Genomic DNA, 27,495 nt, shown 5'->3' on the forward strand with positions numbered 1-27,495 from the left:
TTCTAGGAAACTAGTAGTTTATTCGTTGGTAACATGAGTAGGGTAACATGAAAATGCACTTGAAAATATATAACGCTAAGAAATTTAAAACAGGCTAACTATGCTGATATATGTCTTGTATAATATAGGGTATATACTAAATTATATAATATATGCTTATAAAACTTGTGAAATTGCAGAAAACTCTAACAGTTTAACAATTTGGACCTCTGAATATATATAATGCTTAAGGTGCACCATACACTATCACACCAGTATTTTCACTGATTTATCAAATCTAAAGCTTTACTTTCACACTCATATTTCTTATCCAGTATTTACAATAACCCTATTTACAAACTCAATGATAAAAAACAAGAAATGGTCGATGAAGACGCGTTTTACAGCACGAAATGAACCTCCTTATTGCTACAAAACTCGTATAAATGAGGAAAAATGGTACCTGGTGCGAAATTCCTGAATAAGAAATATGTTTATCAATAATATACTTTTTGTCAATTGTGGAAGTACTCATTGTTTAAAAATGCACTAGTTGATGTATTGTTTTAGAAACTATGTATAACGAGTTTTACATTGGTAAAATCGTGTAAAATTTGACATTCCACGAGAACAGTCTAAAACAGTATTAGAGACAAATTCAACGAAATTAGTCAGTAAACGATAAATACATCTGTACATTATAAATATCTACGATTAAAAAAATCATCAGGCTATTTTAGGATTATTATCATATATAATATGAAAAAAATTTAAACGGATATATGCTTATTGGCATGACTATTGTAATTTTGTTAAGGGAATCCATAAACTGTGTATTCACAAAGTAAATGTGCTTATCGTTGATTTATATTTTATTAGTAACAAAATACTATAATCATATAGCGATCTAAGTCTAAAACTTCAGTCAGTCGAGTTATTAAAAATTACTGGAATCAAAGCATCTAACGAAGCTTCTAATGGAATTATAATTAACTAATAGCCTAAATTTGGCTGAAGTTTAACTATAAAGTAGCAAATTTGTATAAAAGCCATGTATTGGCAACGTTATACACCCCACCTTTTTTAATTAATTTTAGAACTATAGCCAATTCAATCGAGTATTGGTGGAATGAGTCTACTAAATTTTAAAAATTCTATAATTCAAGACTGAAATCTGAACACCGCGCTAAGCTAGTTCAGGAAGTACAGAAATATTACTAGATCATATCTCAATGTAGAAAATGTGTCCCTATATAAATATCTGAAAATATCGTTAGTATTTTATAAAATAAAATTAATGCAATGAATCGATTGGCACATCGTTTGTAAAATGTAGGTGTGTTGGTAAATTTCGAATTGGCTATCTAGTGGCTGAGATATGATTATAGTATTTTATGATCGATGATAATGGCAAATCGTAGTTACTGAGTATCTAACGCCTATTAGTATCAACGTGGTTGTATTATTACTAATACTGTATATAGATAAGGCTCTAAAATTTCAATATATATTTAGTATTGTTCATCATGGTTTGTAAATTAGGTGACTTTGCTCTCAAGAAAGCAAAGATTGAGAAAAATAGGCCAGAACGAGTAAATTCCATACGAAAACTATGACCACCCATGATGTTCATTAAAATATATATACCGACTAAATACTGTGTTGCATAGTTAATTCCAATAAGGAAATCAACTCTGTGCGACAGAAGAGGCAGCAGATTGCTTTCCAGCAGGAGGTAAAGCGGGACCAGGCCAAGGGCATCCAGGAGGAACACTACGAGCCTGTTGAAGACCAGCCGCGGATTCAGGATGCAAAAAATTGCGTCTTTGCTCCATTTTCTCCGCCTGCAACCACAAATTAATCCGAACGTCTACGACCGGTAAAACCCTACCTGAGCTTGTATCCTGTTAGCTATAAGGTCAGGTAATAACTCTAACTGCTCCTGGAGTGCCACTATCTTATCTTCCATTGTCGTCAGGCGATCTTCCAAAGTGTCTTGCCTCGTACTCATATCGGAGACTATTTCATACACGGTGTTTTGTGTCTACAAGTTAACACACTTTAGAACAATGCTAATGTGGGCAAAACTCAAGAGTCATAAAACACCTCGCTTTCGCCACGCCCAATTTAATAAAACCCTTCCACTAACAGCTCTGTCATTAATTTTAGAACAAGGAATTTATTCGCGTGATGATCGTAAACATTACCTTTGCCATGTCCGTTATGGTGTTGGCATTGTCCATTAATTTGCGTTGGTCCATTTTAACTTTACGTAACCTAGGAAAATTCAAACGCTTTAATGCAAACTCGGGTCCACAACGTTTAACTTACGCGTAAATAGCGAGTAAAAATTTTCTTTGATGCGTCCGAACTCTACCAGGGTTAACCCTTTTCACTAGCCTTGTATGTTTATAAATTAACCAAGTTTCCCTCAACACATTGGCGGCGGCGTTTTTCAACTGAAAGTTGCATATTACTTTTCCAAACTGCCGCACCACACCCTGAAGATACTCACCCGCTTTGTCAGCTGGGTGTCCATCATAAAATTATGCACATGCTTCTCCGCGCGAGTTAATTCCAACTTCCTAGACACCACAGCTACGAGCAACGCCGTGCAGCCAGCTCCCTACACAAAAACAATATAAGTTGAAAAGTTGAACAGCAAAATTAGCTCCATGAGTTCGAATAGCACAAGCAATTGTTGAGTAGAAAAGCTTTCCGGGTTGTTTGTTAGATTTGTGATCCAATCGACCGAAACAAACACCGTTCTAAGACGATTAGAGACTATTTTAGTAGCTGCAGTTTATTTTTGACATGTCAAACATTCGTTTTACTCTAAGGATAATATCGGAACTCCCCAATTAAATTTCCGGCGCGGAGAACTTCTACATCGAAAGCGGTGTCCACATCTGAGACCGAACTAATAAAACAAAACATTCGGCCTCACTTTCTCGTTTCGTTCCACCTCAAGGGTCCACACTGATCTTCTTTGACGTATTAGCAGCACCCGAGCGAGGCAAAACCAAGGGATCAGCACTTAAGAACATTGTCCCATCTTTAAGACAACCGAATACATCCAATAAATAAATAAACAACGCTGTTCTTTCTATTTTAGTCGAAACATGGAGACAACCAGAAGGAACTGAGTGTCTTTTGGTATCCATTTTTTGGCCATACGTCACCGCGTGATCATTCATTTATTACATGCTTTAATTAACATCAACATTTTGAAATAAAAGCGACAAGCACAAAACGTGAGAGTTAACTTTTAAAGTCTAGCCCAACTGACCGTTTGGGGACATCCGTCAATGACCCAGCCGTTCACGTCGGAGCATGAAACTCAAGCGCACTTTTTAAAAGTAACCCAAGGGAACCAAATGGTTATCCGCGTCAAGACCAGATTCTTTTTGATTCTCTGATCCATTTAAACTGTAGGACGGTAAGGCTAAGGCTACGTTGGCGTCTGTCTCAAATATGCTTTGGATTCTCCACCACTGCTCCATATTTACGAAAATATATCAGTTTAATCTCTTTGGAATCTTACTATATCTAGAAATCAAATCATAACTGACTAGAATTTTCAGTAGTCCCTTATAGTTATAAGTTAGCTTCATCTGCAGATTTATCTGGAACCACGTTTGATCTCTGCCCGAGAGCAAAAATGTCTATAATGCACGTCGTATTTTTATGACTATCCGTCTGAGCAGTTTTTGCACACACAAACTGCTATATTTAATGCAACGGCCGGGAAAATTTTAATTTCGGATTCACACTCCTAACCAACAATCGTAACTTGTTACTATGTCGTGCGCATAGATGGTGAAAAGTGTAGATTAGTTGTAATTCTTGGCTGCAACTCTTTCTTAACCAATTCTCTCTTTTTACTTCTTGGAAGTAATTTGTAGCGTGCCTACGTCGAGATCTAAGATTTATGTTTGTCTTGATATTTGTCGTACTTTTTTCTTTTTAAAGTGCAAATTCCTTGTACGAAAATAAGCTACTCACATTGTTATTAAAATTCAGGCTAAAATAAGAGCGACGGCGACAAGCTTAATTTGTCGCAAAGGTTAATTTTGTTTTCGTGGAGATTGTGATAAAGTTTATTCTTACTTTTTATTATCTTAATAAATTCGACTTCTTTTCAGTTGATTTAAATCACGGAGAATGTTTATAAAGCGTTTCTAAAGATTAAATGTTGATTCATGTTTTCTTAGAAGTTTCGGCGTTAGCTGAGAATTTGTGTTTCCGGGGACAATTTCTACGAAATTTTAATTTCGGTTATCCTACCGACTGCGCCACCTTGCGTGTCTTGTCCAAGCTGCTTGATTTGGAGGTTTTGTTTTGCATAATAAGAAGAAATCGGTTTAGTGCGAATACGATTTGTGCGAAATTTCGACTTTTGATTTAAATCGTGACGAATGTTTATATAGCATTTTAAAAACTAAATATTGATCTTAATTTCTTCGAAGTTCTAGCGTTAGGTAAGAATTTGGGATTCCGGGGTCAATTTCTACGTCGATCATCTGTGCGTATCTGGTCCAAGCTACCTAATTTCTTTTTAACATCTTTGTTCGAAGATGGGTTAAATTTCGATTTTTGCACTTGATTTAAACCGCAACGAATGTTTACATGGCACGTTTTAAAACTAAATGATGATCTTGTTTTCTTCGAAGTTTTGGCGTTAGCTGCCAATTTATGTGCCTGGGGACAGTTCCACGAAATTTTAATTTCGGTCATCCTACCGACTACGCCTTGAGCAATAAAGACAAACTTTGATTTAAGTGAAAATTTAAGTGAATGTTTATATGGCATTTTTAAAACTACATATTGATCCCTTTTTTTCTTCGAAGTTTTAGAGTAGTTCGTGTTTCCGTGAAGATTCGTGATTTTCGTAGCAAGCTTTTTGTTCTTTGAAAAACAGTAATAAAGTTTTTAACATAACGAAGTGCAGTCGTATTCAGAGTGCACCATAAAAGACCGCCGTAACAGTCGCAGAATGGGAATTCGAACGTGACCAAGAAAAACGAACCGTAAGGGCTGAACCTCGTCAAAGTTTTACGGTGTCGTTGTCAGATAATTTCAACTAATTATGTTACTTTTGGTAGTTTTTTATCATTAACCGTGTTAGTTTATGATTCCATTATGGTCTTTCCGTCTTTATATGGAAGGGAGTTGGGAATGAAAAATGAGTTCGAGAGTCGGAGCAAAACTGCGAAATTTGTCAGACGGGCGGGTGGATTTAGGTGACAACGCAGACAAAATTAGCAAAATTTTTATCAGTCAGGAGTCAGTTACGCAAAGAGATGGCTTATCATAAGTCAAAAGTGGGAGCAACTCACCATGATGCCCGTGCTGACCGCAATGCCCCTTCCACAATACGTGTTAGGAACAATATCTCCAAAGCCAACGCTCAGGAAAGTGATCGCTATCAGCCACATAGCATTAAGCAGGTTTGCGTGTTCTTCATCGTGGAACCTGTAACGAATTATCCTGGTGAGGAGGCATAACTAATACCAATAACAGCAGGGTCGATGAACCCTACACGATGCAATTGTGCATGAACGGGTGAACGCGTTCCCAAAATGGAAACACAAGATTAGAAAGTGGCTTCCTTTAAAGGGTGATTCCATTACGATGAATGTCAAGTCTTTAAAGTGGTGTTTGTTCAATTAATTAATTTGTTAGAAGCAGGAAGATGCTTTGTTGGCGTGCTCTATTGTGACTCATATTGCCTATACCGGCTTTTGTGATCGCGGTGGACAAAAGTTAACGCAAATTGATAGATGGCTGCGATAAAATTTTGGAAGCGTCATAAACGTGCAAAAGTGCAGAAATGAATGCTCATCCTTGTGTACAATTGATAAAACAAACACTCAGTTCGAAGGGTCGGCAAGAGCGTGCGTTCCGATAGGTGGTAAGGATGGAGATATGGAAAGGTAGACACGGCTATAGCATGATCAAAACACATTCGCGCTTCAACGCTCATCTTTTGAAATTTTTTTTTCTGACACAAACACTGTTCTGTCCTGCAGGGATTTTCACTCACTTGTGGATTTCCCGCATAAATGAAAGACGGCAGAAATAATTATTTTATGCGTTTTGGTGCCGCCGTCTACATCAGCTGGTGTCTGCTTTCTCATATCTCCGGGTAAGACTTTGATGAGTGTGATGTGAAGGGTTAGGTCGCCGAGGATGCGGTTAAATGCTACTAAAAGCGCTGAAGGCGAAAAGTTATGAATTATGCAGAAGACATACCTTTCGCACTGCCGCAATGTCCAGCTGGCAATAATCCACAAGGAAACCATAAAAACTAAGAGCACTGTCCCGGGGCAGATGGTCATGAGAGTTTTTAAGACGAATCGTGTATTAAAATTAATTCGATTAAGAGCTCCTATGCTGCGCGACGATGCGTCCGTAAACAACTTACTATGTAGTAACATCACTCTGCAGATTAAGTAAAGCCGCAGGAACATCGGTAAAGATAAGGGCACGTCGTACGGTACACATTTTTTTAATCCGTCCCCACCGGCTTTGTTCGCCAGTTTCGTCGACCACACGAACCGATAGTGTCCAGGAATCGGATGCACTGCACATATTACTAACTCCATCGTGATCTGGCAAATCCTCTGCCAAGTCATCGCGATACGCCAATCGTCCGCGCAGTTGTCTATCATGAAAAGCTGAAACAAGCCGGATTAAAAAACAGTGATTCAGGCAGTGCCTTGCGGGACCGCCGACAAGTGCGGCCAGAAGTTTAAACGGCACTATCTGGGAGAGTTGGATGTGCGTTCGTAAAGTTTATTACGGCCCCATTTTTCGTGTTCGAAGTGTGGCTTCGGTGCTCGATTGGCATATTTGCCACCCTTTATGCATGTTCTCCAACTCCTCTACTGAGCAGATTTAGTCGGAGCGAGCTTTTTATTGGAAAGGCACTTTATATTCGACAAACTTGGAAAGCGGCTTAAATTTCGAACATTATTGAAAGTATACACATATTTTACCGCAAGTAGGATATGTAGGGTGCGTTTCAAAAACGCCCACGTTTATATGTCTCGTAACGAATTAAGAATGTGTTTAAAGTCCTTTTATTGTCGGAAGAAACTGGGGTCGGCTCCTTTGAACGTCTCCTTTGAAATTTGTATAGTTGTTTGTTTTGTTTAACTCAAATTGCTCGCTGTAATTTATTTTTATTATGCTACTGAGCACGAAACATTTACTAAATTAATCAACCTTTTAAAAATTTCACTAAAATTAAACATAAATTTCAAATTACCATTTGTTTGTCATTTTACAAATAGTTTATACACAAAAACTCAGTATTTAATGTTATATTCATACGTACACGCCATTTCAAATAGATCAGATGCCTGATTAAATGAAACCTTGTTTGCATAATAAATAAGCAAATTTTAAAAATTCAAAAGCACTCGTATTAAATGACTGAATCCCGCTGATTTAAATCACGTTCGACCCAAATTTTCTATTGTTTAAATATGGAAATTAGAGATGGCAACTTTAAAAGCATCGTCAGGGAGAATATTCAAAAGGCTACGCAACCAAATTTGTGAAGCAAAACCGAGAATGTTCATGACATAGAACACCCTGCAAATACATTAACACACGTAATTATTCCATAACTGCATCGTTCGAATATTACGTTAACGACCCTTAACTCAGCTTTGTTCATACTGATTAAACAGAGTACCCGAGTGCGAATCATCACGGCATCAACATGTACAGGCTGTCTTAAAAGACCCAGGGTAATTGAGGTAGTGTATAGTTGGAACTTTTTTTTTTAATTTTTGTTGACACATCCTGTATATTGTAAATAATGCGACGATTTTATGTATATTAAACAAAACAAACTGCGCAGAACAACTGGAAAAAATATTGCCAATGTGAAACAAAGTTTGTTGCGTTTAATATGGCAGTTATCTATATTAAATTTCCTACAAATCAATATTTACTTTCATACTGGACAGCCATGTCAAATAACAGACAAAGCGCATTTTAAATTTTCTGTTTAGGTTTATTCGTAGTTGCATTTAATCAGTAGATCAATCGTTAATTTAATACATCATACCACTAATGTGAATGTAAAGTTCGAAAAACAATTTTTGTTCTGTGTTTGTATAGTTGTGGTCGTAATTTTTATCGACACTGATCTGTTCGGGTATTGATTTTTGATTGTCTTTTTCAAGCACACACTTGTTTATGATTTTTTAATGAGGCAACAAACACACATTATCGGGTGCTTTTAAAACATCAGAATTGTGTAATGGTGTTTATTTCCCACGGGTGTGAACCGTAATGGACAACGTTATGAGAGTTTTACGGTATAGTTTTTCTACGGTAGAACTAAACCACCAACTGTTGCGTAACGAGCGCGCAACTCGTGCGAAATGTTCTTAAAAATAATTTTACCTGCACTTCTAAAGCATGGTAGGCCACGATGAGGCCTAAAAGAATCACAGTCGAAACAGATATCAGAGTTTTGAGCGCAATTGAGTAAAAATCGTCCTAAAATGAGACTCGATCAGAACATAGTCGAGCAGAAAAGTGACTTACTTTCTGATAAACGCCAGCACTTGAGAGTTCATTTTCTATAACCATAACAATAATTCCAAACATCCCCATAACTAAAGCATAATCACTAATCCGTTTTCTTTTTTCAAAAAGCGCTTTACGTCTCCCTAACCGGTAGCCTACGTTAGGTTTGTGCTTGAGGCTACCGGACGAAGGCCCTTTGTACACTCCACTCCCTATAGTCCTCTCCTCCATAAACCTCGGGTAGTCCACATGACCCACAAGAGCAACACCAGACTCCTCCTGCTGCATCCTCCCTCCAGCCGAGTCTCTACTCGAGTTTTTCACCGCCCCAGGGATGGAAAGCGTCGACACAGGTTTTCGCAGCTGCAACCGAGTTACGACATTCCCAAGATATTTTTGAATTAACTCGATTTATGTTGGGGCGTTAACACCATCTCCACAAGTCTACAGCTAAGCTCTGCTTCTCGAGTAAGCCAGAGTACGTGTTAACGACCCAATCAAGCGGTTCTCAAAAACAAACAGACTATTTTAACACAAAAACTACCCCGAAACAGGGGCGCAGAACGCGAAAACACAACCATGCTCAGCTCGCGGGAAGAAGCATCGCGTTAAAGGAGATTCAAATCGGTTGACCGGCATCCCACCGACTGCGCCATTGTGCGATAGAGTTATAACGCGATGCTCCTTAGCGGTTTCGGATTGTAGCGGCCAGTCCAGCGGCGTTTTGGTTTTAATCAAAATGAGATGGGATAAGTTGCCGATTCCGGTTTGAGACGACTGGATGAAAAAGTTTGAATTGGATAGACAGCTGGACTGGGGAGTGTACAGTAGTAACAAAGTTTACGTTGGAAAAGATTGCGGTCAGATGGTTCGCGATTATAAGAAATTGTTTGGATTTTAGGTAGTGGCCGACTTTGTGATTGTTATCTAAGTGAGTTTCGAACTCAGCTTAGCCGAACTAGTTGTATTAACATAGTCTCTAAAAGTGACTTTGTTCGGCAGAGGCATGAAAGTAGGATGTAGGATTTTGTTGTACATCGTACTTTGATGTTTGCCTGATAAAGTCGTTTGTCTTATGGTGTGTAACGGAATAATTTGTTTCTGTGTGAAGTGATGTCGCCCTTCCTGTGGCGAAAGGAAGTGACGCAAGTCCTGTCCTTAACCTTTTCTGAAAGGCAATAATTTGCGCCGTCGTTGCCTTTGTTACTTAGTGTACACTTGTGTCAATATCACGAGTCAACGGGACAACAGAGTGGAAAAGTGTCTCGAAAAATAGTGGCTGTTTATCTTGTGGTCCGAGGAGATTTGTTTTAGAAACGTTGTGTTAAAATAGTTGCGATATCTAAAAGCGTATTGTTGTATAAAAGAAGTAATAAGGGATTTCTAGCGAAAACTCGTCACCTCGGTTGTTACAAGAGACATTTAAAAAATTTATGCCTTCCTGGCGGATGAAGCTACCGCAATAAGAGTGAAGAGTGGTCGGTGGTGTGACCAACAATACTCTTCTATATTTGGTAGGAGAAGGCGAGGTGACGAGGCCAATTTGAGTGTAGAAATCCCTCGCCTTTATCTGGGGGTAATGTACAAAATGGAATGGAATTTAAGTTGCATAAAGCTCATTTCACTGTTTACAGTAAGCGTTCTGTGTCTTTGCAGGAAGCTACGTTATTATTATTTGACGAGTCTGGGGCTCAAAATCTATTTACAAACGGTTGCGTGCTTCTTTACGCAATTTTGCATAATTATCTCGAATTACACGGAAAAATCGCCGAAGAGGATTTACAGCTCGACAAAGTGAGGTATTTGTTTGTTGTGAAAGGGTGGATCCGTCGGTAAAGAAGCACGCACATACGGGGAAAAGCAGCTATTGTGAAAACGTGAGGCACTAACCTAATGACGTGTGTTTCAAGTGTTCGGTATCCTATTTCAGAGATATTGTCATTTGGCCTGGAAATTACTTACAAAACACGGTTCGAGAAAAGCAAGAAAAAGGCTTCATTAGCAATCACATTTTAGGTCATAACGGAAATTTTTATTCCATCTGAAACCAATCAGACTACTTCAAAGCAATACAAATGCGATGTATTGGCGCTGCAAAATACCATTCAAAGCAAAATCGGCTTTCGATATTTCCGTAATTAAAATTCAGGCCCCAAACGCACCTTTAATCAACTTGTCGGCAGATCTTTAAACATCACAGAATTGCGTTTTTATAAACTAATTTATAACAAAATTAACAGAACCGGGATTTTACATTTGCCGGTAAATACGCACAGCGTGCAAAACACCCAAAGCCAAAAACAATTTTATACCAATTTAACCCTTATCAGCATACGAGGCACGGTCCTCTTGAAAAAATGTCAATTGTACTTGATGTAAATTTTACCCTTACGAGTTAAAAGCGTCTGACGTGCAAAAAAACCGATATATATATTTACTATCATAACCCTTATCACACATTACCATAAGGGTCACAATTCTCGAAAAAAAAGTCAATTCGGGGTTAACTTTCACATATTCGCAATCTCTACCGTTCAAGTGTCGGTAAAACTAAACTGAATTAACGCATAGTGATGTTTTGAATAATTTAATGCATATAAGTCTCGGGGATATTTACTCTGCTTTGCTTATTTGCCAAGCATTCTAATGTTCCATTATACTCTGTAAATATTGAATGTATTGTTCTACCTCAGTTTTACTTTTTAATCACGTCGTTGCTTTCAATCATCTGTCAATACCGTCAACTTTGTAAAATGTAGTGCTACATATTTAATGCTTGATTTTGCTTTCAGTTTTGTACTCCTTTGTGACATTATCTTTTACTTTTCCGTTGTATTAACATCATTCGAAATATGTTTAAAAAGCTTTCTCGTCAAAAATAAATAACAACTCTCAATCTTTCAGTATCGAAAGTCGATGTAGGACTTGTATGTGATGTTTACGTTAATCTTTGACGTCGTAAACTTTTTCCATAAAAACAAATGTATATATTTTCGCTTCAAGTGTGAACAGAAATGTCACGCTGGGTCGTATTTGCATACATGTGCCAATAAATTTCGTACACATAACATTTTGTGATTTTTAGGATGCCCCCAATGCAAAAAATTTGATTTAAAATGTAGTAATAAGAATGAGCGCTAGCTATCGCCCCGAGACACTAATTAAAGATTGTTTGCCTAACAAGCTAAACTAGTAAAACCGTGATGAACTTCATAACTGAAGAACTAGAAATTTAAATGAAAGAAAATTCTGCCGGTTTCATAATTTTACAAATTAAAAAGCCCATCCGAGATTGCTGCCAAAAATTCGCCCCCAAATGAATGAAATAATTTGATGCCTAACAAGATCCACGGCCGGTATAATAATACATAAAATTTTCATTAAGGACTGATGTTCCGACTTAATCAAACTTGAAAACGAGTGCGCATTCACTAATAACAACGGAACACGGAATCCGCACAAAAGAAATTACACACATGTCGGAGCCCGAAACGGCCGCGTCAACAATCTCGAATTATCCTAAAAATCCAGCCTGGAGAAAACGCCAAAAACAACATGAAATTTACATGGACGAAGTAATTGTTTTCCAGGTATGAAATGACCGGGAAAAACTCTGCATAATCCGTTAATGGCGTGGCAGGAAAGCCATCGACTCGAAACATCGGGATAAATGGACTTTCGTTTCTCAGGCACGCCGCTCGTTAATGGATCAGACTGGAAACAATGCGAAAAAACTGCTTATGCGACCGTCAATTTGTCGCCGCACCGCCCAAAATTATTAGTCCTGAGTACGCAAAACGCGACATATGCAAGCAAAAACGGGCCATAAATTTCAGCGCGGAAACTCCATCCGTTCGCGTCACGCCGGACCACAAGTGGGTTTTCCTAGAAAACAATTAGAACTTGACAACACGACAGACAAACGGGCGACATGTGTCTGCGTCGAACCGGCATACGGCGCAAATTAAAGCCGATGCATAAAATCTGATTGCAGGCGGCCAGACCCGAAAGAAACGGAAACGCCGCACAACGCACATAAAAACGGGGCATTTTACGAAATGGCTCGACGCGGATCCTAAATTCACGACTTTTTTAAAAAACTGAGCAAACAGCATCGTGAAACAAAATCCATCCATTTCCGATCCAGCTGAAACGGAAAAGCAATTTTACCGTTTTATCGATGTCTTGTTAGACAATTTTGCGAATACGTCCATGTGGAACGAAGATTTTTAATTTACAAATGGACCCAAATTTAAAAAAAAATTGGAACGCGTACCGAAGTTTAAATTTGAAGTCACTTACATAAGCAAATTTAGTTACAAGATTATTCCGTTATTATTATATTGTTGGTAATAATGATAATAATGAAAAAACTTTTTGCGCTGGGAGCAATCCCACCGACTGCGCCAGTTCCGCGTGCACGAGTTATCGGCGATACGTTTTAATATAAATCTTCCTCGTAGGTAAAAAAACTGTTTACCGATTTAAACGTGCGTTCCAGCGATTAACTTCGAGTTAGTTTTTCATGCGTAAAGATGGAATCGCAATTTTCGGCAAAATAAAATTTTCACCGTTTTTGTTAACATATCGAGAAACCGAAGGTGGAGCTTTAGGCTCAAATAAATCGCGTAAGTAAGTTTCAATTATGAGTTTGTTGAACTGGGTGAAATTTATCTTTCTGATTCAAATCAGCTGACACGACGAATCTGGCGAGCGTTCGGAAACCGTTTTTCTGGTTTGAGGGTCTATAAAATTAAGCAAGACAACGGATCTCCGTAATTTTGATTTGGTGTTAATTTTCTAGTAGTTTGCGTGACAATGAAGCTTTTGTTGTGAGATCGGAAGAGCGATTGGCGATCAACAAAGTTGGAGTAATTAAAAAGCTTGATTAGATCATTCCATTACGAGGAAGTAATTGATGTGAAAGCATATATAAATATGTTCGAGAAGCGTGATAAAGATAATAGATAATCAGTAAGAAGCGAAGCGAGGCGACAGTTTTACAATAAAATCAGACCGCGTCTATCATATGGGATCAAGTTACATGCAAATCCGTTCGAAGAAACAGAAAAAAGAATCACAGGAAGCTATAAAAAAAGTCGTGTTTTGACAGGATTGAGCTTCCGCGTGGAATTCCGTCAAAGCCTGGCTTCTTCACAAATCACGAACCTAATAAATGAGTAATTCCGTTCGCTAATCACGGCAATAAAATTTTACTCCGGGGTAATAAGAAAATTTAACGGTGTGCCTGTCGCAATTGTTTCAAACAATGTTGCTAAGCCTTTTTCTTCTCTTCTTTTCAAGCAAAATGACAATATCGCCCCCAACTTGTAAAAATTTGCATGCCTTCAGTGCGTGGTGCCACTACAAACCCTTCAAGGCTTTGTTTTCGAAATTTGCAGCAGTTTTGTGAAATTATTGTGTACGTTATACCTGCGGCAAATTTACCTGAAAACACGTCCTTAAAGCGTAGCTCAAATCTAGATTTGTTCACTTAACCTCAAAATATACCCCATTGTTCAGTAAAAAATGTGTTTGTTTGGCTTTAGAAAGAAGAATTTTAAAGTCCCTTGAACTTTTGTTATTGCATAGACTCGCTGAAAACATTTCAACGTATTTTATTTGTCTGCGTTTCGGAAAAACAAACAAAACCTAAGATAATACACTCTTACTTTTGTATATTGAACTTTCCTTCACTTCTATTATCGGAATGATGCTTTATATAGTTCACAATTTAGTTTATAGAACGAGAAATGGAAGCCGCTCAACCTGCACTCTGAAGAGTTAAGATACAATACGATACTGTGTAGGTGCAGTTGATAATTGTAGAGGGAACAAATCATGCAAGTTGTAACTTGTGAAGTTATCTATACTCCGTTTATCGAACAGATGGAGTTGTAAAAGTGCGTGATCCTCACGTGATTTTTTTAACCCCAACCGGTTTTCACACCCAGACCAACTGGATTTCTCTTATCTGTGTCTTCATCTCGTCGTGCTTTCACTGTTCTCGCCATGTTCGTGTGTTTTGTTTTAACCGTTTATTCAATATTTTCGGTTAATCGGTCGTTTTAAAGACTATTACTATCAAGTTGGCTTAGTTTAGGTACCACGAGGCAAACCTGTTAAAAAACTAAAACTTGCATTTATAAACAGGCACAAATACGCATGTGTGGGCACGTGAAGCGCACGTGATCAGTCCATCTGTTCGGTAAACGAACTGTAATTGCTTGGATCGCATGCATTTTAAGATCAGATGAGGAAAGCGCTATTTTGCGATAAAATGGAAATGTCGCCTAGATGTGATCACGTGATTTTGTTGAGAGGTGATAACCTTTGGCCTAGGCAGGATGGCGCTTGGTTCTGGTCATCAAAATTTTATTAATTTTCCGCCGGGAGATTTGAACGCCAACGCCAGCCTGTTTAGGATGCGGGTATGAAACGCGGCAACAAAGTCGTTAAGTGTCCGTGTTTTGCTCTACTTGCTGGAAAAAATGCGAAACATGTTATTTGAAAGTAAAAATGTTAGAGTAATTTTGAATTCAGCGGAATGGTATTGAAGAGATCGTCGAGGGTCCGATAAAGTGTGGTAAAAATGCTAACGAGTGTTGGAGCGTCTGTTCTTACATACTTTACCTTAAGTTAAAGTAAGAAGGCGTCTTAATTCATGTCTTTAGAGACCCCTTTTGTAATAAAAATAGCGTCATAAGGTTCTGATGCAGGATAATATTCTGACATTTAACGCCCGCTTTTAGAACCGCCAAGGGAGAATATAATCGCACGTATAAAATTTCCATTGATTCTCTTCCGCGTTTCTATGCTAGAACAATTAGTTGTTAATACTTGGCGGGAATTTTCCCAAGTACTTATTTTACGCACTTCCATAAAACAAAACACGGCCGGCTGATGGTCCGTTTTATGCTCGGATTATGGAAAAACTACTGAATGGAAATTCGTTAAACGCAAATCGATTCGGTCATTTAATTGAGGGTAAAATTAACCGAAACCTACGCCATCGGCGCTCTTTTCACCGTATTAACACGATTCGCGGATTTGCATTAATTATTGCAAAAACGGAATCACAAATTTCCGCGCTTTTATTTTATTTTTGGGTCGTCTGTGCTGACAGCGTGTTCGCAGTTGAAACGTTTGAAAAGCGGCGGGATGACGGGAATATGGCGCGAATATGATTTAAATGGTGTTTACCTGCTCATTTGACACATTCCTGCGAAAAATTCAAACTGCAGTGTGTGATAGCGGCAGTCTTTCGAAACAAACACATCATTTTAGTTGCCGCGAGAACGGAGCGGGCTCATTTGGTTTGAGGTTAAGTGAAAAAAGCTTAAACTTTCGAGCTGTAAAGTCAAAAGGACTCTAGTTGATGAGCCCACCGTTTTCACATAGGACACAGTATCGCTGGTTACTTCTGTAAGAGCGCGCTTGAGTCGTGTTCGGCGCGCTTGCGCCATGGTCTGAGAGGACGACAGCATCCCTGAACCCTGCGTAGGACCACATTATGGGATTGCACGTCTCATCTTACGAAATCACTCACACCTCGTTGAAACATTCAAACAAACACGCTACTTGTCAATCAATAATTCAAAACAAAATAAAAAAATTGACGGTAGCGCGCTTTGCTTCTCTCTCGATTCTGAAAAAGAGATAAGGGAGAAACAAAGCCGCGTCCAATTAATTCAAAACCATGATCCCAAACCCACTAGATGAAATAATTCAAAGATAAACCCCCCTCGATACACTCGCTATAAAGATAACCCTTCTCGCTCAACTTCGCGTTTTTTTTCCCCTGAAACTGTTGTTCGTACCGAGGGCAAGATAAGGGTCCATCATTTTATGGACACAATGGTCACATTTTCATCCATCACCCCAATTTTTTGACAAAACTTCTGTTTGTATCGTCGCCGTAAATTAGAAAGGCCGTTGAACGCGTAATAGCAACGAGTTAAACAGAGAAAGTTTATTGTCGGAGAGAGAGAGGGAAGTTACGCTCCACTGGCTAGACTAACACTCTCTTTTGTTGAAAAAGACAAGACGTATTTTTACTCCGTTCGAAGCGCGGTTTTATTTATTGCTCATCAGTCGAAGATTATTGTTTTCCAAAATCGCAACAGATTGTGATCGTGGGATGCGGAATAAGCTTTTTAAAAGAGCGATGTTTTGCCACAAGACATGCCCCGAGATTTGATACAACTTTCGCAGAGTTGAGGTAGCGCGGATTTGTTTCGAAAAAGTCGAATAATTTGTTTCTTTCTGCACTATGACAAAGAGGTCAGCCACTCGTTGGCATTCCATAGTATCGATTTCGCATTCCAATTCAAAAGTTGTCGTAAGTTCTGCGGGAACTCTCATGCAACTTCGAGTGGTGGCTTAAGCTTCTGACGAAATTATCTCGATTGCTGACACTGATGTACCCCAGTCCTATTTTAATTAGCGTTTACTTAAAACATCATTTTCCGACTTGTAACAACTACAACAAACTTTCATCCTCTTACAAAGACCTTTATATAACTTAATAAAAGTAAAACGCACCAAAACTCCCTCATAAAAACACTGAACGTTAACCTTTTTAAGTATATAAAATGTCGGAAGCATATTCCAGCTTGGTCGACCCCATTTTAAAGCGAGATGCAAAATGTAACCCAAACTCAGGCTACTCTAATGAAAATCTTATTTACTTTTAAATCTCGAAAGTGAATTGAATTTAAATTGATTGGAACTGCAGAGTTACACAAACTCGTTGACGTTTCCAAACCACAAAGCATTCGTTTTTCAGAAACTTCCAACATCCATTTGCTATATTAAATATTTAGCGGTCATTCTAAACGTTACGCTGCACCGGAATCCTTTGAAGTCTTTCCTGAACAAAATTTTGTTCTGAGGTTTGCACAGATTGCATCACGTACATTTTATTGAAGGAACGAGCGAACAACTTTCTGCCTTTTCGCATTCACAGACTAAATTTGTTACTTATGATAAGAACTCTTATCTCCCCGGAACCAGAAGGTCTGCGACCATTTAAAACATAAACTTATTGTTTATATTAAAACATATTTTGTCCCAACTTTCCAGTCACCAGTTAAAAGTGGCGTTTAAATCACCACACGTGCGATAAATACGTAAGCGGTAGATTTTTACCGCTTACGCAGAAAACGTACACACGACTGACAATCGTCCCGCGTCCTCGTCTTAAGAGGTAAGAGCTTCGTTTTCTTCGTTCTTTGGATTTTTTTTTCATACTGGAATCTGTTTATTGATTAGAAAAACGCAGTGACGTGTTCGAGACTGCCAACGTTGGAAGTACGGCTCAATCAAAGCCTAGTCGTAGATGCATTTGAAATGTTCTCGCACGAGAGTGAGGCTAGACATCGAAAAAAGGCTTTATGCATGCGAACCACGGTGTGTGAATTCGAAGATAAACGCAGACGACACCGAGTAAAGAACGCACGGCTGAAGTTCTCCGGAGTATCGTGGAATCAAAAAAGTTGTAAAATTGTATGAACTTTAATAACAATACCGAGATTTATGCGGTCGAGCGTCGTTTTATTGAATGACGTTTTCTTACAGTGTTAATTCTCAATCGTCTAGTGGTCACTTTTCATATTCTTCCTGTCTTCGAACTAACAAACCAAATGATGAACTCGTTTTTTCCGTGTGACGTCATCGATCCTCGTTATTGCAAGCAGCAACTGAAAGAACTAACAACTTGTAAGTAGTTTTAATTGTTTGAGCACTGGCACAAAAAGAATAAAGAATTGACGAGCTCCTCAGTTTGGCTTTGATGTTTGATCGCAATTAGTCGGTGCAAGTTTGGATTTATTGATGTAAGGTCAGTCGCGGTTATCTGATACCTCACTAGCGAGCTTGAAACACCAAATTAACCCAACCACTCCATTCAAGCAGAGTTGGAGCACTTAACGTAACGTAGAATGTCGCCAGACCTACAGAGTATAAGTTAAATTCCCCTCGCTGTACCTTGTTGACACAAAATAGTTGATGAATCAAGCAGGTGTTTTATTGTATTCGACAAACTTGCTTCGGTTAGGTTTTATGTTTGAAGTACAGTCACCCTGTATAACTCAAATTAAATTAACGCGAATCAGTTCAAAATGTGCAGTGTGGGTTCAGAGGCAAACGATGTCTAAATTTCCCTGGTGTGTATAATAGAGGCACCACGGAGTGAGCGTTTGGCGGAATGTCAGCATTAATTTGAATTGTGAAACGATTTTACCATGAAACGCTTTTCATTTAAGCTGACAATTATTGATATAATATTGTTCGTTGCCGATTTGTGTTTTGTTTGCTTCTATTTTGCCCAGATGTGCCGTTTTTGTTGGCTGAAATTATGTACACGTTAGCTTAATAGAACCAATCTGTAAGGGTCATAATGAGAAAAGAAAAGCGGCGCTGGAAGACAAGATCTATGCTTATCAAAGAATGAAAGTTGTCTATGTGATAAATATCTCTGTTGTGACGGCACAATGTGAAAATCTGTGATAAATTTGTAGTCTTTGTCAGTTCGATTGGATTAAGGTCTACACATTTTGCTAATGTGTTAGCACCATCGGTAGCCTCTATAGGCAAACAATTCATTAGCGTTGTTTTTTAAACAAACTCGAAACATTCATCACTGTCTAAACTCGCTAGTAACGAGAATGCGTTTTATTGAAATTTATGTGCAAGAAGGTGATTATAACAATTATGCGATAAATACGTCTTTGTAGATTTTTATCTGTCAAAGTTTTTGTTGAGGTAAACAGAACCGACCATTTGGACGTGCGCCAACGTGGAAGCACTAACACAATAACTTTAATAAGATGTTTACAAATCGGAAAGGGCGTCGCGTACAAACAGTTTAATGTCCAAGAAGAATTCCACATTTTTAACAGTTCTAATCAATACTCGAACAAAAGTTTGAAAGAGAAAAGTCGTAATTCAGTCCATGCTCTATTCTTCTGTTTTGAAACTTATACCCTCTTCAATTATTTTAAAGTACCTCTGCTGGCACCACATGCAAATATATCCACGATGTGACTTATTCCAGCGCCAGTTTTCCTACTCTTCTATAAATATATCTTCATTGTCCAGTGTTCGAAATTTCTTTTTAATTTTTCGACATAAATATCCCGTCGGACGCAAAAGGAGAATAAACGGATCTCGACGCTCGAATAACTCCAAAACAAGATATTGAAACACTCAATTCCGTCCGAAGAAGACACAATCTAGTTTTCTTTCACATATATTCCAATAATGCATCAAAGGCGCGAAATATATTTGAAACGTTATAAAAATAAATCGAGTTTGTAATTAAATATTCAGATTCAAACACTCCGAGCCTCTTAAAACTTCCAATATTTTGATTATCAGCTTCAAAAGACTTAATCAGAGCAACGCAAACTGACTTGAATCGAGTTTGCTTTCTCATTTAAGTCCAACCATGGATCGTGGGACCGAAAGTAGAAAGGGGGCCTTCCCCCACTACTTTATAAGGCATCCTTACTACTTCACTCCAAGGTCACACCGAACGTGACCGGTAAATTCGTCTACCACTTCAAGTAAAGCAAATAATTTAGTCTGCCGTAATTTTATTCGCCCGAAATATGTAGAAGACATGTTTTGTGAAATACGCCGCAGATTTTTAAACTTGTTAGTTATTTCGGAATGAAATTACACACAGAGAGAAAAATTTCCGTGTAACAAGAAATGAAATTAGTCGTGGACGTGGACACGACGTGTATTTTTAAAACATGTAACGAGCATGTAAAAGTAGTGTGTTTTAAATTATGTCCTGGAACGTGTCGCCGACTTGCGAACTAAAAAATTCATGGTTTCCTTGCAAGTAAAAATTAAACTTTGAGAGAGAGCATCATAATTTTCCGCACGTAAAATTTTGTTTTCTATTTACTTCGCCCGTTAAATTAAAATAAATTTTCCATGTAGCAGAACGCATGGTTGAAAGAACAAAGAGAAGTAAAAAGCGCAATTATTATAACTGTCATACCATTTTTTATCTCTTGTGCGCCAAACTTTCGCACAAACGTGACAACCAGAACGGATTTTCCTCCGAGCTGGATAAAAAAATTATGTTTAGCAAATTTTATCACTTAAAAGTCGAAATTTAGAACTTTGTTATTAAATTATAAACGTACGTACATCTTCGGAGTGGTTATAAGAAATTTAAATTAATTCTTCTCAGCAAGTTGGAGTTCAAATATTTTGTAATAAAACGTTGCTGTTGCTTCAGGACCTAGAGAGGGAGGTTTTGATTGCTTGCTAAAAATAATTAAAACTTAACACAAAGATTTATATTGTCCTCAAATTTTCTAAAATTATACTTCTCCTGCTTTCGACTCTGTGAATTTAAGCACATAAATTATCCAAATAATAAATAATACGTCGCTCACATGTAGATTTAATCGATGGTATTCTACGAGATATTTTATGGTATGGATTATACTTCTTTGCCAGGCTTTTCAATGATTTAACAGTTCTGTAAAATCACTAGTGCTGCCGCAATATATTGCAGATTAAGTAACAAATTATTTTATCTTTTGAATAGAATGTTATATAAATCGATTATATTGTCCTACGGTCATTAAAATTTTAACGTCTATTACATTTGGAATATTGGAATAAAACTGTATTATAATGACACGTTTATGACATTATTTAATCGACGAATTTGTTGTGTCGATGTTTTTGTAAAGCCTTTAATCGACAATCGTATTTTTGGGATAATAATTTTGGTGGATTTTGTAATTTTCTTGTTGTTACTGGGATTGTCTAGAATCTAAAAAATGTGGCATTTGCCTTTGTCGATCTCAACAAATCTATTACAAATTCTATCGACGAAACGTTGTTTTTAACATTATTAATTCTTTTTCGGTGACCTTGTATATTTTTGTCTGATCTTGCATAAATCGATTATACTATCTTATCGATTACACAGTTTCTTGTTTTCAAAAGTACTAACTCTGTTTACATTGTTTAGCAATCGTAAGACGTAGTTCATGCCAGTAGTCGATTATATTATTTAATCGCCGTCCAATATAATCGATTTTATTTGAACCAACAATTTAAGCTATTGTTTCGTGTATGCTACGTCGATGACATTATTTAATCGACAGTCGATTGTACTCGTCGATTCGAGCAGCTCCAGCCCGAACTTGCCGCGCGTAGATCGTTTATGTTAACTTGCGCGTCTTCATAGCATTAGTGTTATCGATCTAAAGAATTAGAGAAGCGGCTGCAAGTTGTTTTAATCCCCCTCTTGGCGTGAAAGAGGGTCGATGTTGCAATAAGGTCGAGGAAACATATTCACGCTTCATACCTGGCGGAAATTCCGCATCGCGCCGTTGATCCGGAGCGAGTCCGCCGCAATTCCCGCGATGCCGCCTTCACCATGGTCCCGCAGCTGCCTGAGGGACGTGGAGGGGGCGGTACCATGCACACAACTGGAGCCACAACACGGTGCTGAGGCTTCAGGTTGCGAACTTTGACGAATTATCCTCGAGCCGGGCAGAGTCGTCACAACTGATGGTGGTGCTACTGGACATGAACTGCATGATACCTGGAAATCACCACCCAAGTGCTATCATTTTCGCTTCTTTCCCACACCCAACACCAATTTCGTTATGTGGAATTGGTAATAGACAGACAGAGGAAAGAGAAGTGTGACATCTACGAGTTCAGTACGGGCACAGTGCAAGGGTTAGTGAAGACGCTGAAATGGACGTACACTGAAGCACTAGCGGTCAGCGGTGGACTTACGTACTACGTCACAATCGACCGGTTTTATCGACGAACGAACATCGATAAAACCTGTTATTCTGGACGATAGTGGTATAATCAAAGAACTGTCAGTTCTTTATGTATATAAACGATGGTAAGCATACATATATAGTCGTCGTGAACATAAGACCTCTGACGTCAAACATCATTATTTAACCCGAACCGAGTTATAATCGATAGAATCGATAAACTTATACCTAAACGATTACGATAAAACTTTTAACAACGACGGTTGAAAACTATACAACGGACACGATAAAAGAGTTTTGAAAGAATAGCGACATAATCAACGTAAACTACGTTTAATACTCAGTTATTTGTACAATCAACATGAAGTAATCATTATGAACCACGTAATAAAGATCGCGATATAATCGATAAACTTGATGATAGTTTTTCATTGATCAACGATACCTAGCATATAACCCATACTATAATTGATACAAATATAATCGCTATAACGGTAAACGATTAAACACATCGACATATAATCGACGCTAGCGTTAGTCCACCGCTGATGTTATCTACATCGATCAGAGTTATTTTAGTTATTTATTTAACTTATTATTTACAATAACACACATGTACTTAGCCCTTTTACAAGTAACTTCTACTTGTAAAAGAACCACACACTTGACTATTTACAAACATTAATATGCTATCCAGTATTTATTAATATTATTTACAGTGCTTGAGAATTTTAACTTTAACATGCAAATGCGGTGAGAGTTTTGAAAATGCGGTGATCTGTGAAGCGTAACAGTAACAATTTGAGTACACTAAAATTATATACAAGGATACTACATATCAATTTTTAACAAGAACAGTTAGGTTATAATCTATAATAACATCCATCCCTCTGTTACATCTATATTACACAAATACAATCCTAGTACCCACTAAAAACAGCACATGTTTTAAACATTATCTTGAATACTGTACTAAATTCAGACTCGGGTATATGGAGGAGAGTTTGAAAAAAAGAATCAAATTAAAAATTGCAGCGAACTTTCAAGAAACGAGCTAAGTTTGTGTTGTTAAAGTTTTAACAGGGGTGCTGTAAAAAACGATCGCAGTTTAAGAATAAATTTGGGATGTTTTTTTAGACCCACATGCAATAAATTTTAATCCCGGGTAAGCTGACCATTTTGGGGGTTAAAAATGTCTTCATTTTAAACACGCACTAATGAAAATGCAGACGGCAGGGTTTCGAACCTTTTAAGTTTCGATTTGGTAAAGTAAGATGAGAAGTGGTGCGAAAAAGTAACGTTGAAAAATAGTGGTTTTAGTGCTTAAATAGGTGCTCGAAATTGTGCAATAAGCATTGAGAGATGTGGCATTCGGTCAACAAAGGTTTAAATGCACCCTGTGCGTCCGTATATCTAAGCTTTTTTTTCTAAATCCCTTTGATTATTGCATATTGGGGTATCTTTCCCGAGCGGCCTGGCCATATTACTACGTAAAAGGGCATTATTCGAGATAGCCAAATTTTATTAGGGCGGACGGTTTTCTAACAATTGTTCGTCATCAGGAATTCTCTTCCTTATTCTACTCCATTGTATTTTATTGGAAGGATTACGAGAAAAACCCGGCGCATCCGCCATTTTTAAAGATTTGTTTCGATAAAACTGGTTGAATTAGAGTGTGACTTTAGCTCTTAATGCACATTAGGATAGGGGCGAGATTGTTCCTGGAAAAAAAATACGTTTAGACGCTCCTACTTGCAATATCGAATTTTGGTGAGTTTTTAAGTGGGTATATAAGACGGAAATCTTAGGGATTAGATGTTGCGCAAAATACGATACAATAAGTATATAAAAGCGCTATTACAGTAAATACAACTCTTGTCGTAATTGGAAGTTAGGATGAATGTAAAAATAAAAATGTAATGGAGCTTGTGATACGAAAATAAAGTGTTATACAGGGTGAGTGTAATAAAAAAATGGAATTGTTTTATTTACTAGGGGGTATTAAATGAGTTATTTATGTGTTGGTTTCACGAGTCGGGTCGTCGAACCAAATTTTTTTATTATAAAAGTACAATGACAGTAAAATACAATGCTGCGCAGTCTGCCTGCGAATGGTAGAGAATTATAGTTGCTGTAAAATTTATAGCGGCAAATGACGTTGTTGAACATTTGACCTCTAAGATGAGAGCATAAATTCTGGCCGAATCCGGTAGAAGCAGGACGTCAGGCCATAACTCTTTTTCGTAATTATTGTCGTTTTGATTTTATTTTTAGTAATGGTCTTACCCTCAAATATTTCAACTTCGGAGAGCGCGGCATTTGAATTGTAATACAACATAAACGTCACTTTTTACACTTTAGTAACGAAGAAACATGATCCAATGGAGACTTATTGTAGAAAACTAACTTTAAGGCTTCCTCCCCGCACCACTTACTTCGAATCTTTTGTATCGCCGTCACGCCTACGCAAATAATTTTACTTTAACAAGATTTACTCGGCTGTAGTGAATGCGGTTTGCATTCAACAAACGTTTCAAAACAAATTTTATCAACCCTCACACTTTAAATAACATTAACGCATATGTTCAACCAAGCAAAGCAAGAAGCGTCAAAATCGTGTCAAGACGATATGAGATTACGAGCTTAGGCGTCAGAGTATAAATCTGCAGAGACATATTGATGAATGTTAGGATACCCCAGGAAACCATTTCGCTGAGTGTCTTCACTCGCAAACTTTACGACGACCCCAACTTTACAAAAAACTAGTTATTGCTTTATAGTTGTGAGTAAACAACTATTCCGGATCGTTCGCCCCCGAACCGGGCATTTTCGACAGACCAATTTTTTACCAGCCTTTTTTCAATATTTCATCAATTACAATTTGTGCTCCCGGCAGGGGATTAGGACACGATAGCGTGCAACGAGCGATCTGTAATGCGACCACAACAGATACAAATTTTTCACGACCATTAACGCCACATTCAAATTTGATAGCCCCAAACCCAAAGTAGCGTTGGCTATACCGGAACCCATCGACTTTCGTTTTGACAAGTTTGCTATTACTGCACCGCCACAACCTAATCGATTTATTGTTTCACATTGTTTAGGCGAAATTTGTTTTAATTGATAAAGTTCTGAGTGGAATGAAGTTCTGGTATTTTTAATACACTAGACTAATGAGTTTTGGAGTTACAAAGCCTAGAAGTGCAGACACCGCAGAAATTGCTTTTACACAATCCACGATGTGATAGATTCCTTCAATCGTTCAATTTCCCTTAATGGCTTTTAGCACTTGGCGCCGAGACCAGTATACAGTTAAAATATTCGGTGTAAATGATTGGATCATCTTTTTGCTCCACTTTAATGTGTGTTATTGATGCATTTTTCAAGTCACATCTGAATAATTGACAACAATGTGCGCAAAAAAGCAAAAGGTTGCTGCTCAATTTTTTTATTTATCTTACATTTGGTGCCGGGACCAGGATACAGTTTTAATATCCGGGCTTATCAAAGAAACTTGTTCTGTTTTTAATTAAACTAGAATCAATAACTATAATGTGGGCTAAACACAAAAACAAAGTTGACCTTTTGCATTTCTCGTTGTCAAATGACTACACGGTTGGTGCCGTGACCAGGATAACGTTTAAATACTTTATGTTAGTTCTGTTACTGTTTCTTTTTTATCTGTAATGACAAAAACTGTTTCCTCAAACAGATAATTGTGGTTCCGACATGACTATAAAATTTTATTTTGGCAATATTTAGTTAAAACATTGTTTTTTAGTTTAATTTCGTCAATAATTAAAAGGTATCCCGGCGCGCAGAGTAAGTATCGGTCACATAAATTTCTTATTTTTTAACACGTGCACGGTTGGTGCCGCAACCAGGATCAAATTAAAATATTCTCTCCTAGTAATGCGGCGCTATTTTCAGGCTAAACTGAGTTCATGTACAAAGTTTTTAATTTCTTATTTTAAAGCTTCCAAGTACTAAACAAAAATATAAAAACCCACTTTTATCTTAATATTAACCCTGCAACACAATTTCCTCTCTCACAATTAAGCATATTGTCGTTTTTTAATTATTTTTGTAAAGTAAATTTGTTTTTTCCGTTATTTAATTATCTCAAAAATTCTTTCGCAACGCTGCATTCTTCAAATTACACGTTTTGAATGGAATTAAAAATTGCAGTAAATTAATTCGTGTACATAATTAGAAGTGGGCTAATTATCTTATAAGGATTGTTCGACCTTCCGCCGTCTCGTCGCCCCCGCTCAAATCCGTCCAAATTTGCCAACTGTTGTTGAAGCAAATTGAAAACAGATTAATGGAGGGACAGGGGCGCGTTAATCATAGTTATCTCAGTTATTTCATATAGAGTCGCTCAAGTAGTGCAAGTTTGATGCGAGATAATTTAGTAGTTTTCCCCAAACTGTTTTCAATAGAAAGCGGTTCGGTTTTGTTTTTGTACCCATCCATAAATTAGTCCGTAAGCGAGAGTTCCCGCCAAGTTTGGTGTTTCGAAGATGATTATTTTATTAGTTCGCCATGTAGGCGCTAATTTAAGTGTGGCAGTCTTACGTTATTGATGTCGTTTAATTTTAGACTTTACTAGAAGTGGTATTAGACGAGTTGTTTAGGGGTTTAATTTAAAACGTCGGCAAAAATTCGTTGCGTGCCAACACGTTCGGCGACCTCTTCGCGAGTCAATTTAGCTTTCGTTGCAGATAATTGTTTCACGTTTATTTGGACCTGGACCAAACAACCCTATTTCCTGGTCCGACGGTTTTCTACAAAACTCCGAGAGCAATTAGTGTGAATTTTTCAAACGTTATGATGCGTTAGAAAGTAAGATCATAGTAGGGGAAAATTCTACTCAACTTTAATAAGGAAAGTTTGTCAAGTTAGGAATATGGACCTCTCTGAATAATTAAGCGCACTCCAAGCCTCTTCGTTTGTGGCCGAGCCACTTCCAGACCTGGCTATCTAGTCCGCAGAACTTAAAAATCGTCTGTTCGTGGCATGCGGCTTATGGCAACACATTTCTCAATTCGTAAAAAAAAGGGCACGACTTCAGCGAACCACACCGCGAAACCGTCATCGACCGATCAACATATGCCTTCATCTATTTTCAACTATGTGCTGCAGGGTAACAAACCGAAGATGCAAATACGTCGAGTCATAATATTTATTC

At 37.8% G+C, this 27,495-nt stretch overlaps 1 protein-coding gene across 7 annotated transcripts in view; it reads right to left on the minus strand.

The window, feature by feature from the left end:
• LOC135141346 (small conductance calcium-activated potassium channel protein) overlaps positions 1-27,495 on the minus strand; it is a 63,955-nt gene continuing 36,460 nt past the window's right edge. For 2 of the 7 annotated variants that reach the window (XM_064072375.1, XM_064072379.1), the window contains 9 exons: positions 8,548-8,892; positions 8,404-8,499; positions 6,235-6,659; positions 5,319-5,454; positions 2,495-2,605; positions 2,311-2,438; positions 2,187-2,256; positions 1,871-2,023; positions 1-1,823 (listed from right to left, as the gene is read on the minus strand). In XM_064072375.1, the coding sequence (XP_063928445.1) occupies positions 1,668-1,823; positions 1,871-2,023; positions 2,187-2,256; positions 2,311-2,438; positions 2,495-2,605; positions 5,319-5,454; positions 6,235-6,659; positions 8,404-8,499; positions 8,548-8,892 (1,620 nt within the window). In that variant the 3' untranslated portion in view covers positions 1-1,667. Of the gene's footprint in view, positions 1,824-1,870; positions 2,024-2,186; positions 2,257-2,306; positions 2,439-2,494; positions 2,606-5,318; positions 5,455-6,234; positions 6,660-8,403; positions 8,500-8,547; positions 8,893-10,419; positions 10,646-15,732; positions 15,891-15,917; positions 16,026-21,871; positions 22,112-27,495 lie in introns of those variants that run through there. The other 5 variants (XM_064072371.1, XM_064072374.1, XM_064072377.1 and 2 more) reach the window with 5 other exon arrangements.

The sequence above is a fragment of the Zophobas morio genome, unplaced genomic scaffold (genome assembly GCF_036711695.1).
Source record: "Zophobas morio isolate AGI-343-1 ecotype UQ-CSIRO unplaced genomic scaffold, CSIRO_AGI_Zmor_V1 ptg000044l, whole genome shotgun sequence".
NCBI classification, from domain to species: Eukaryota; Metazoa; Arthropoda; class Insecta; order Coleoptera; family Tenebrionidae; genus Zophobas; species Zophobas morio.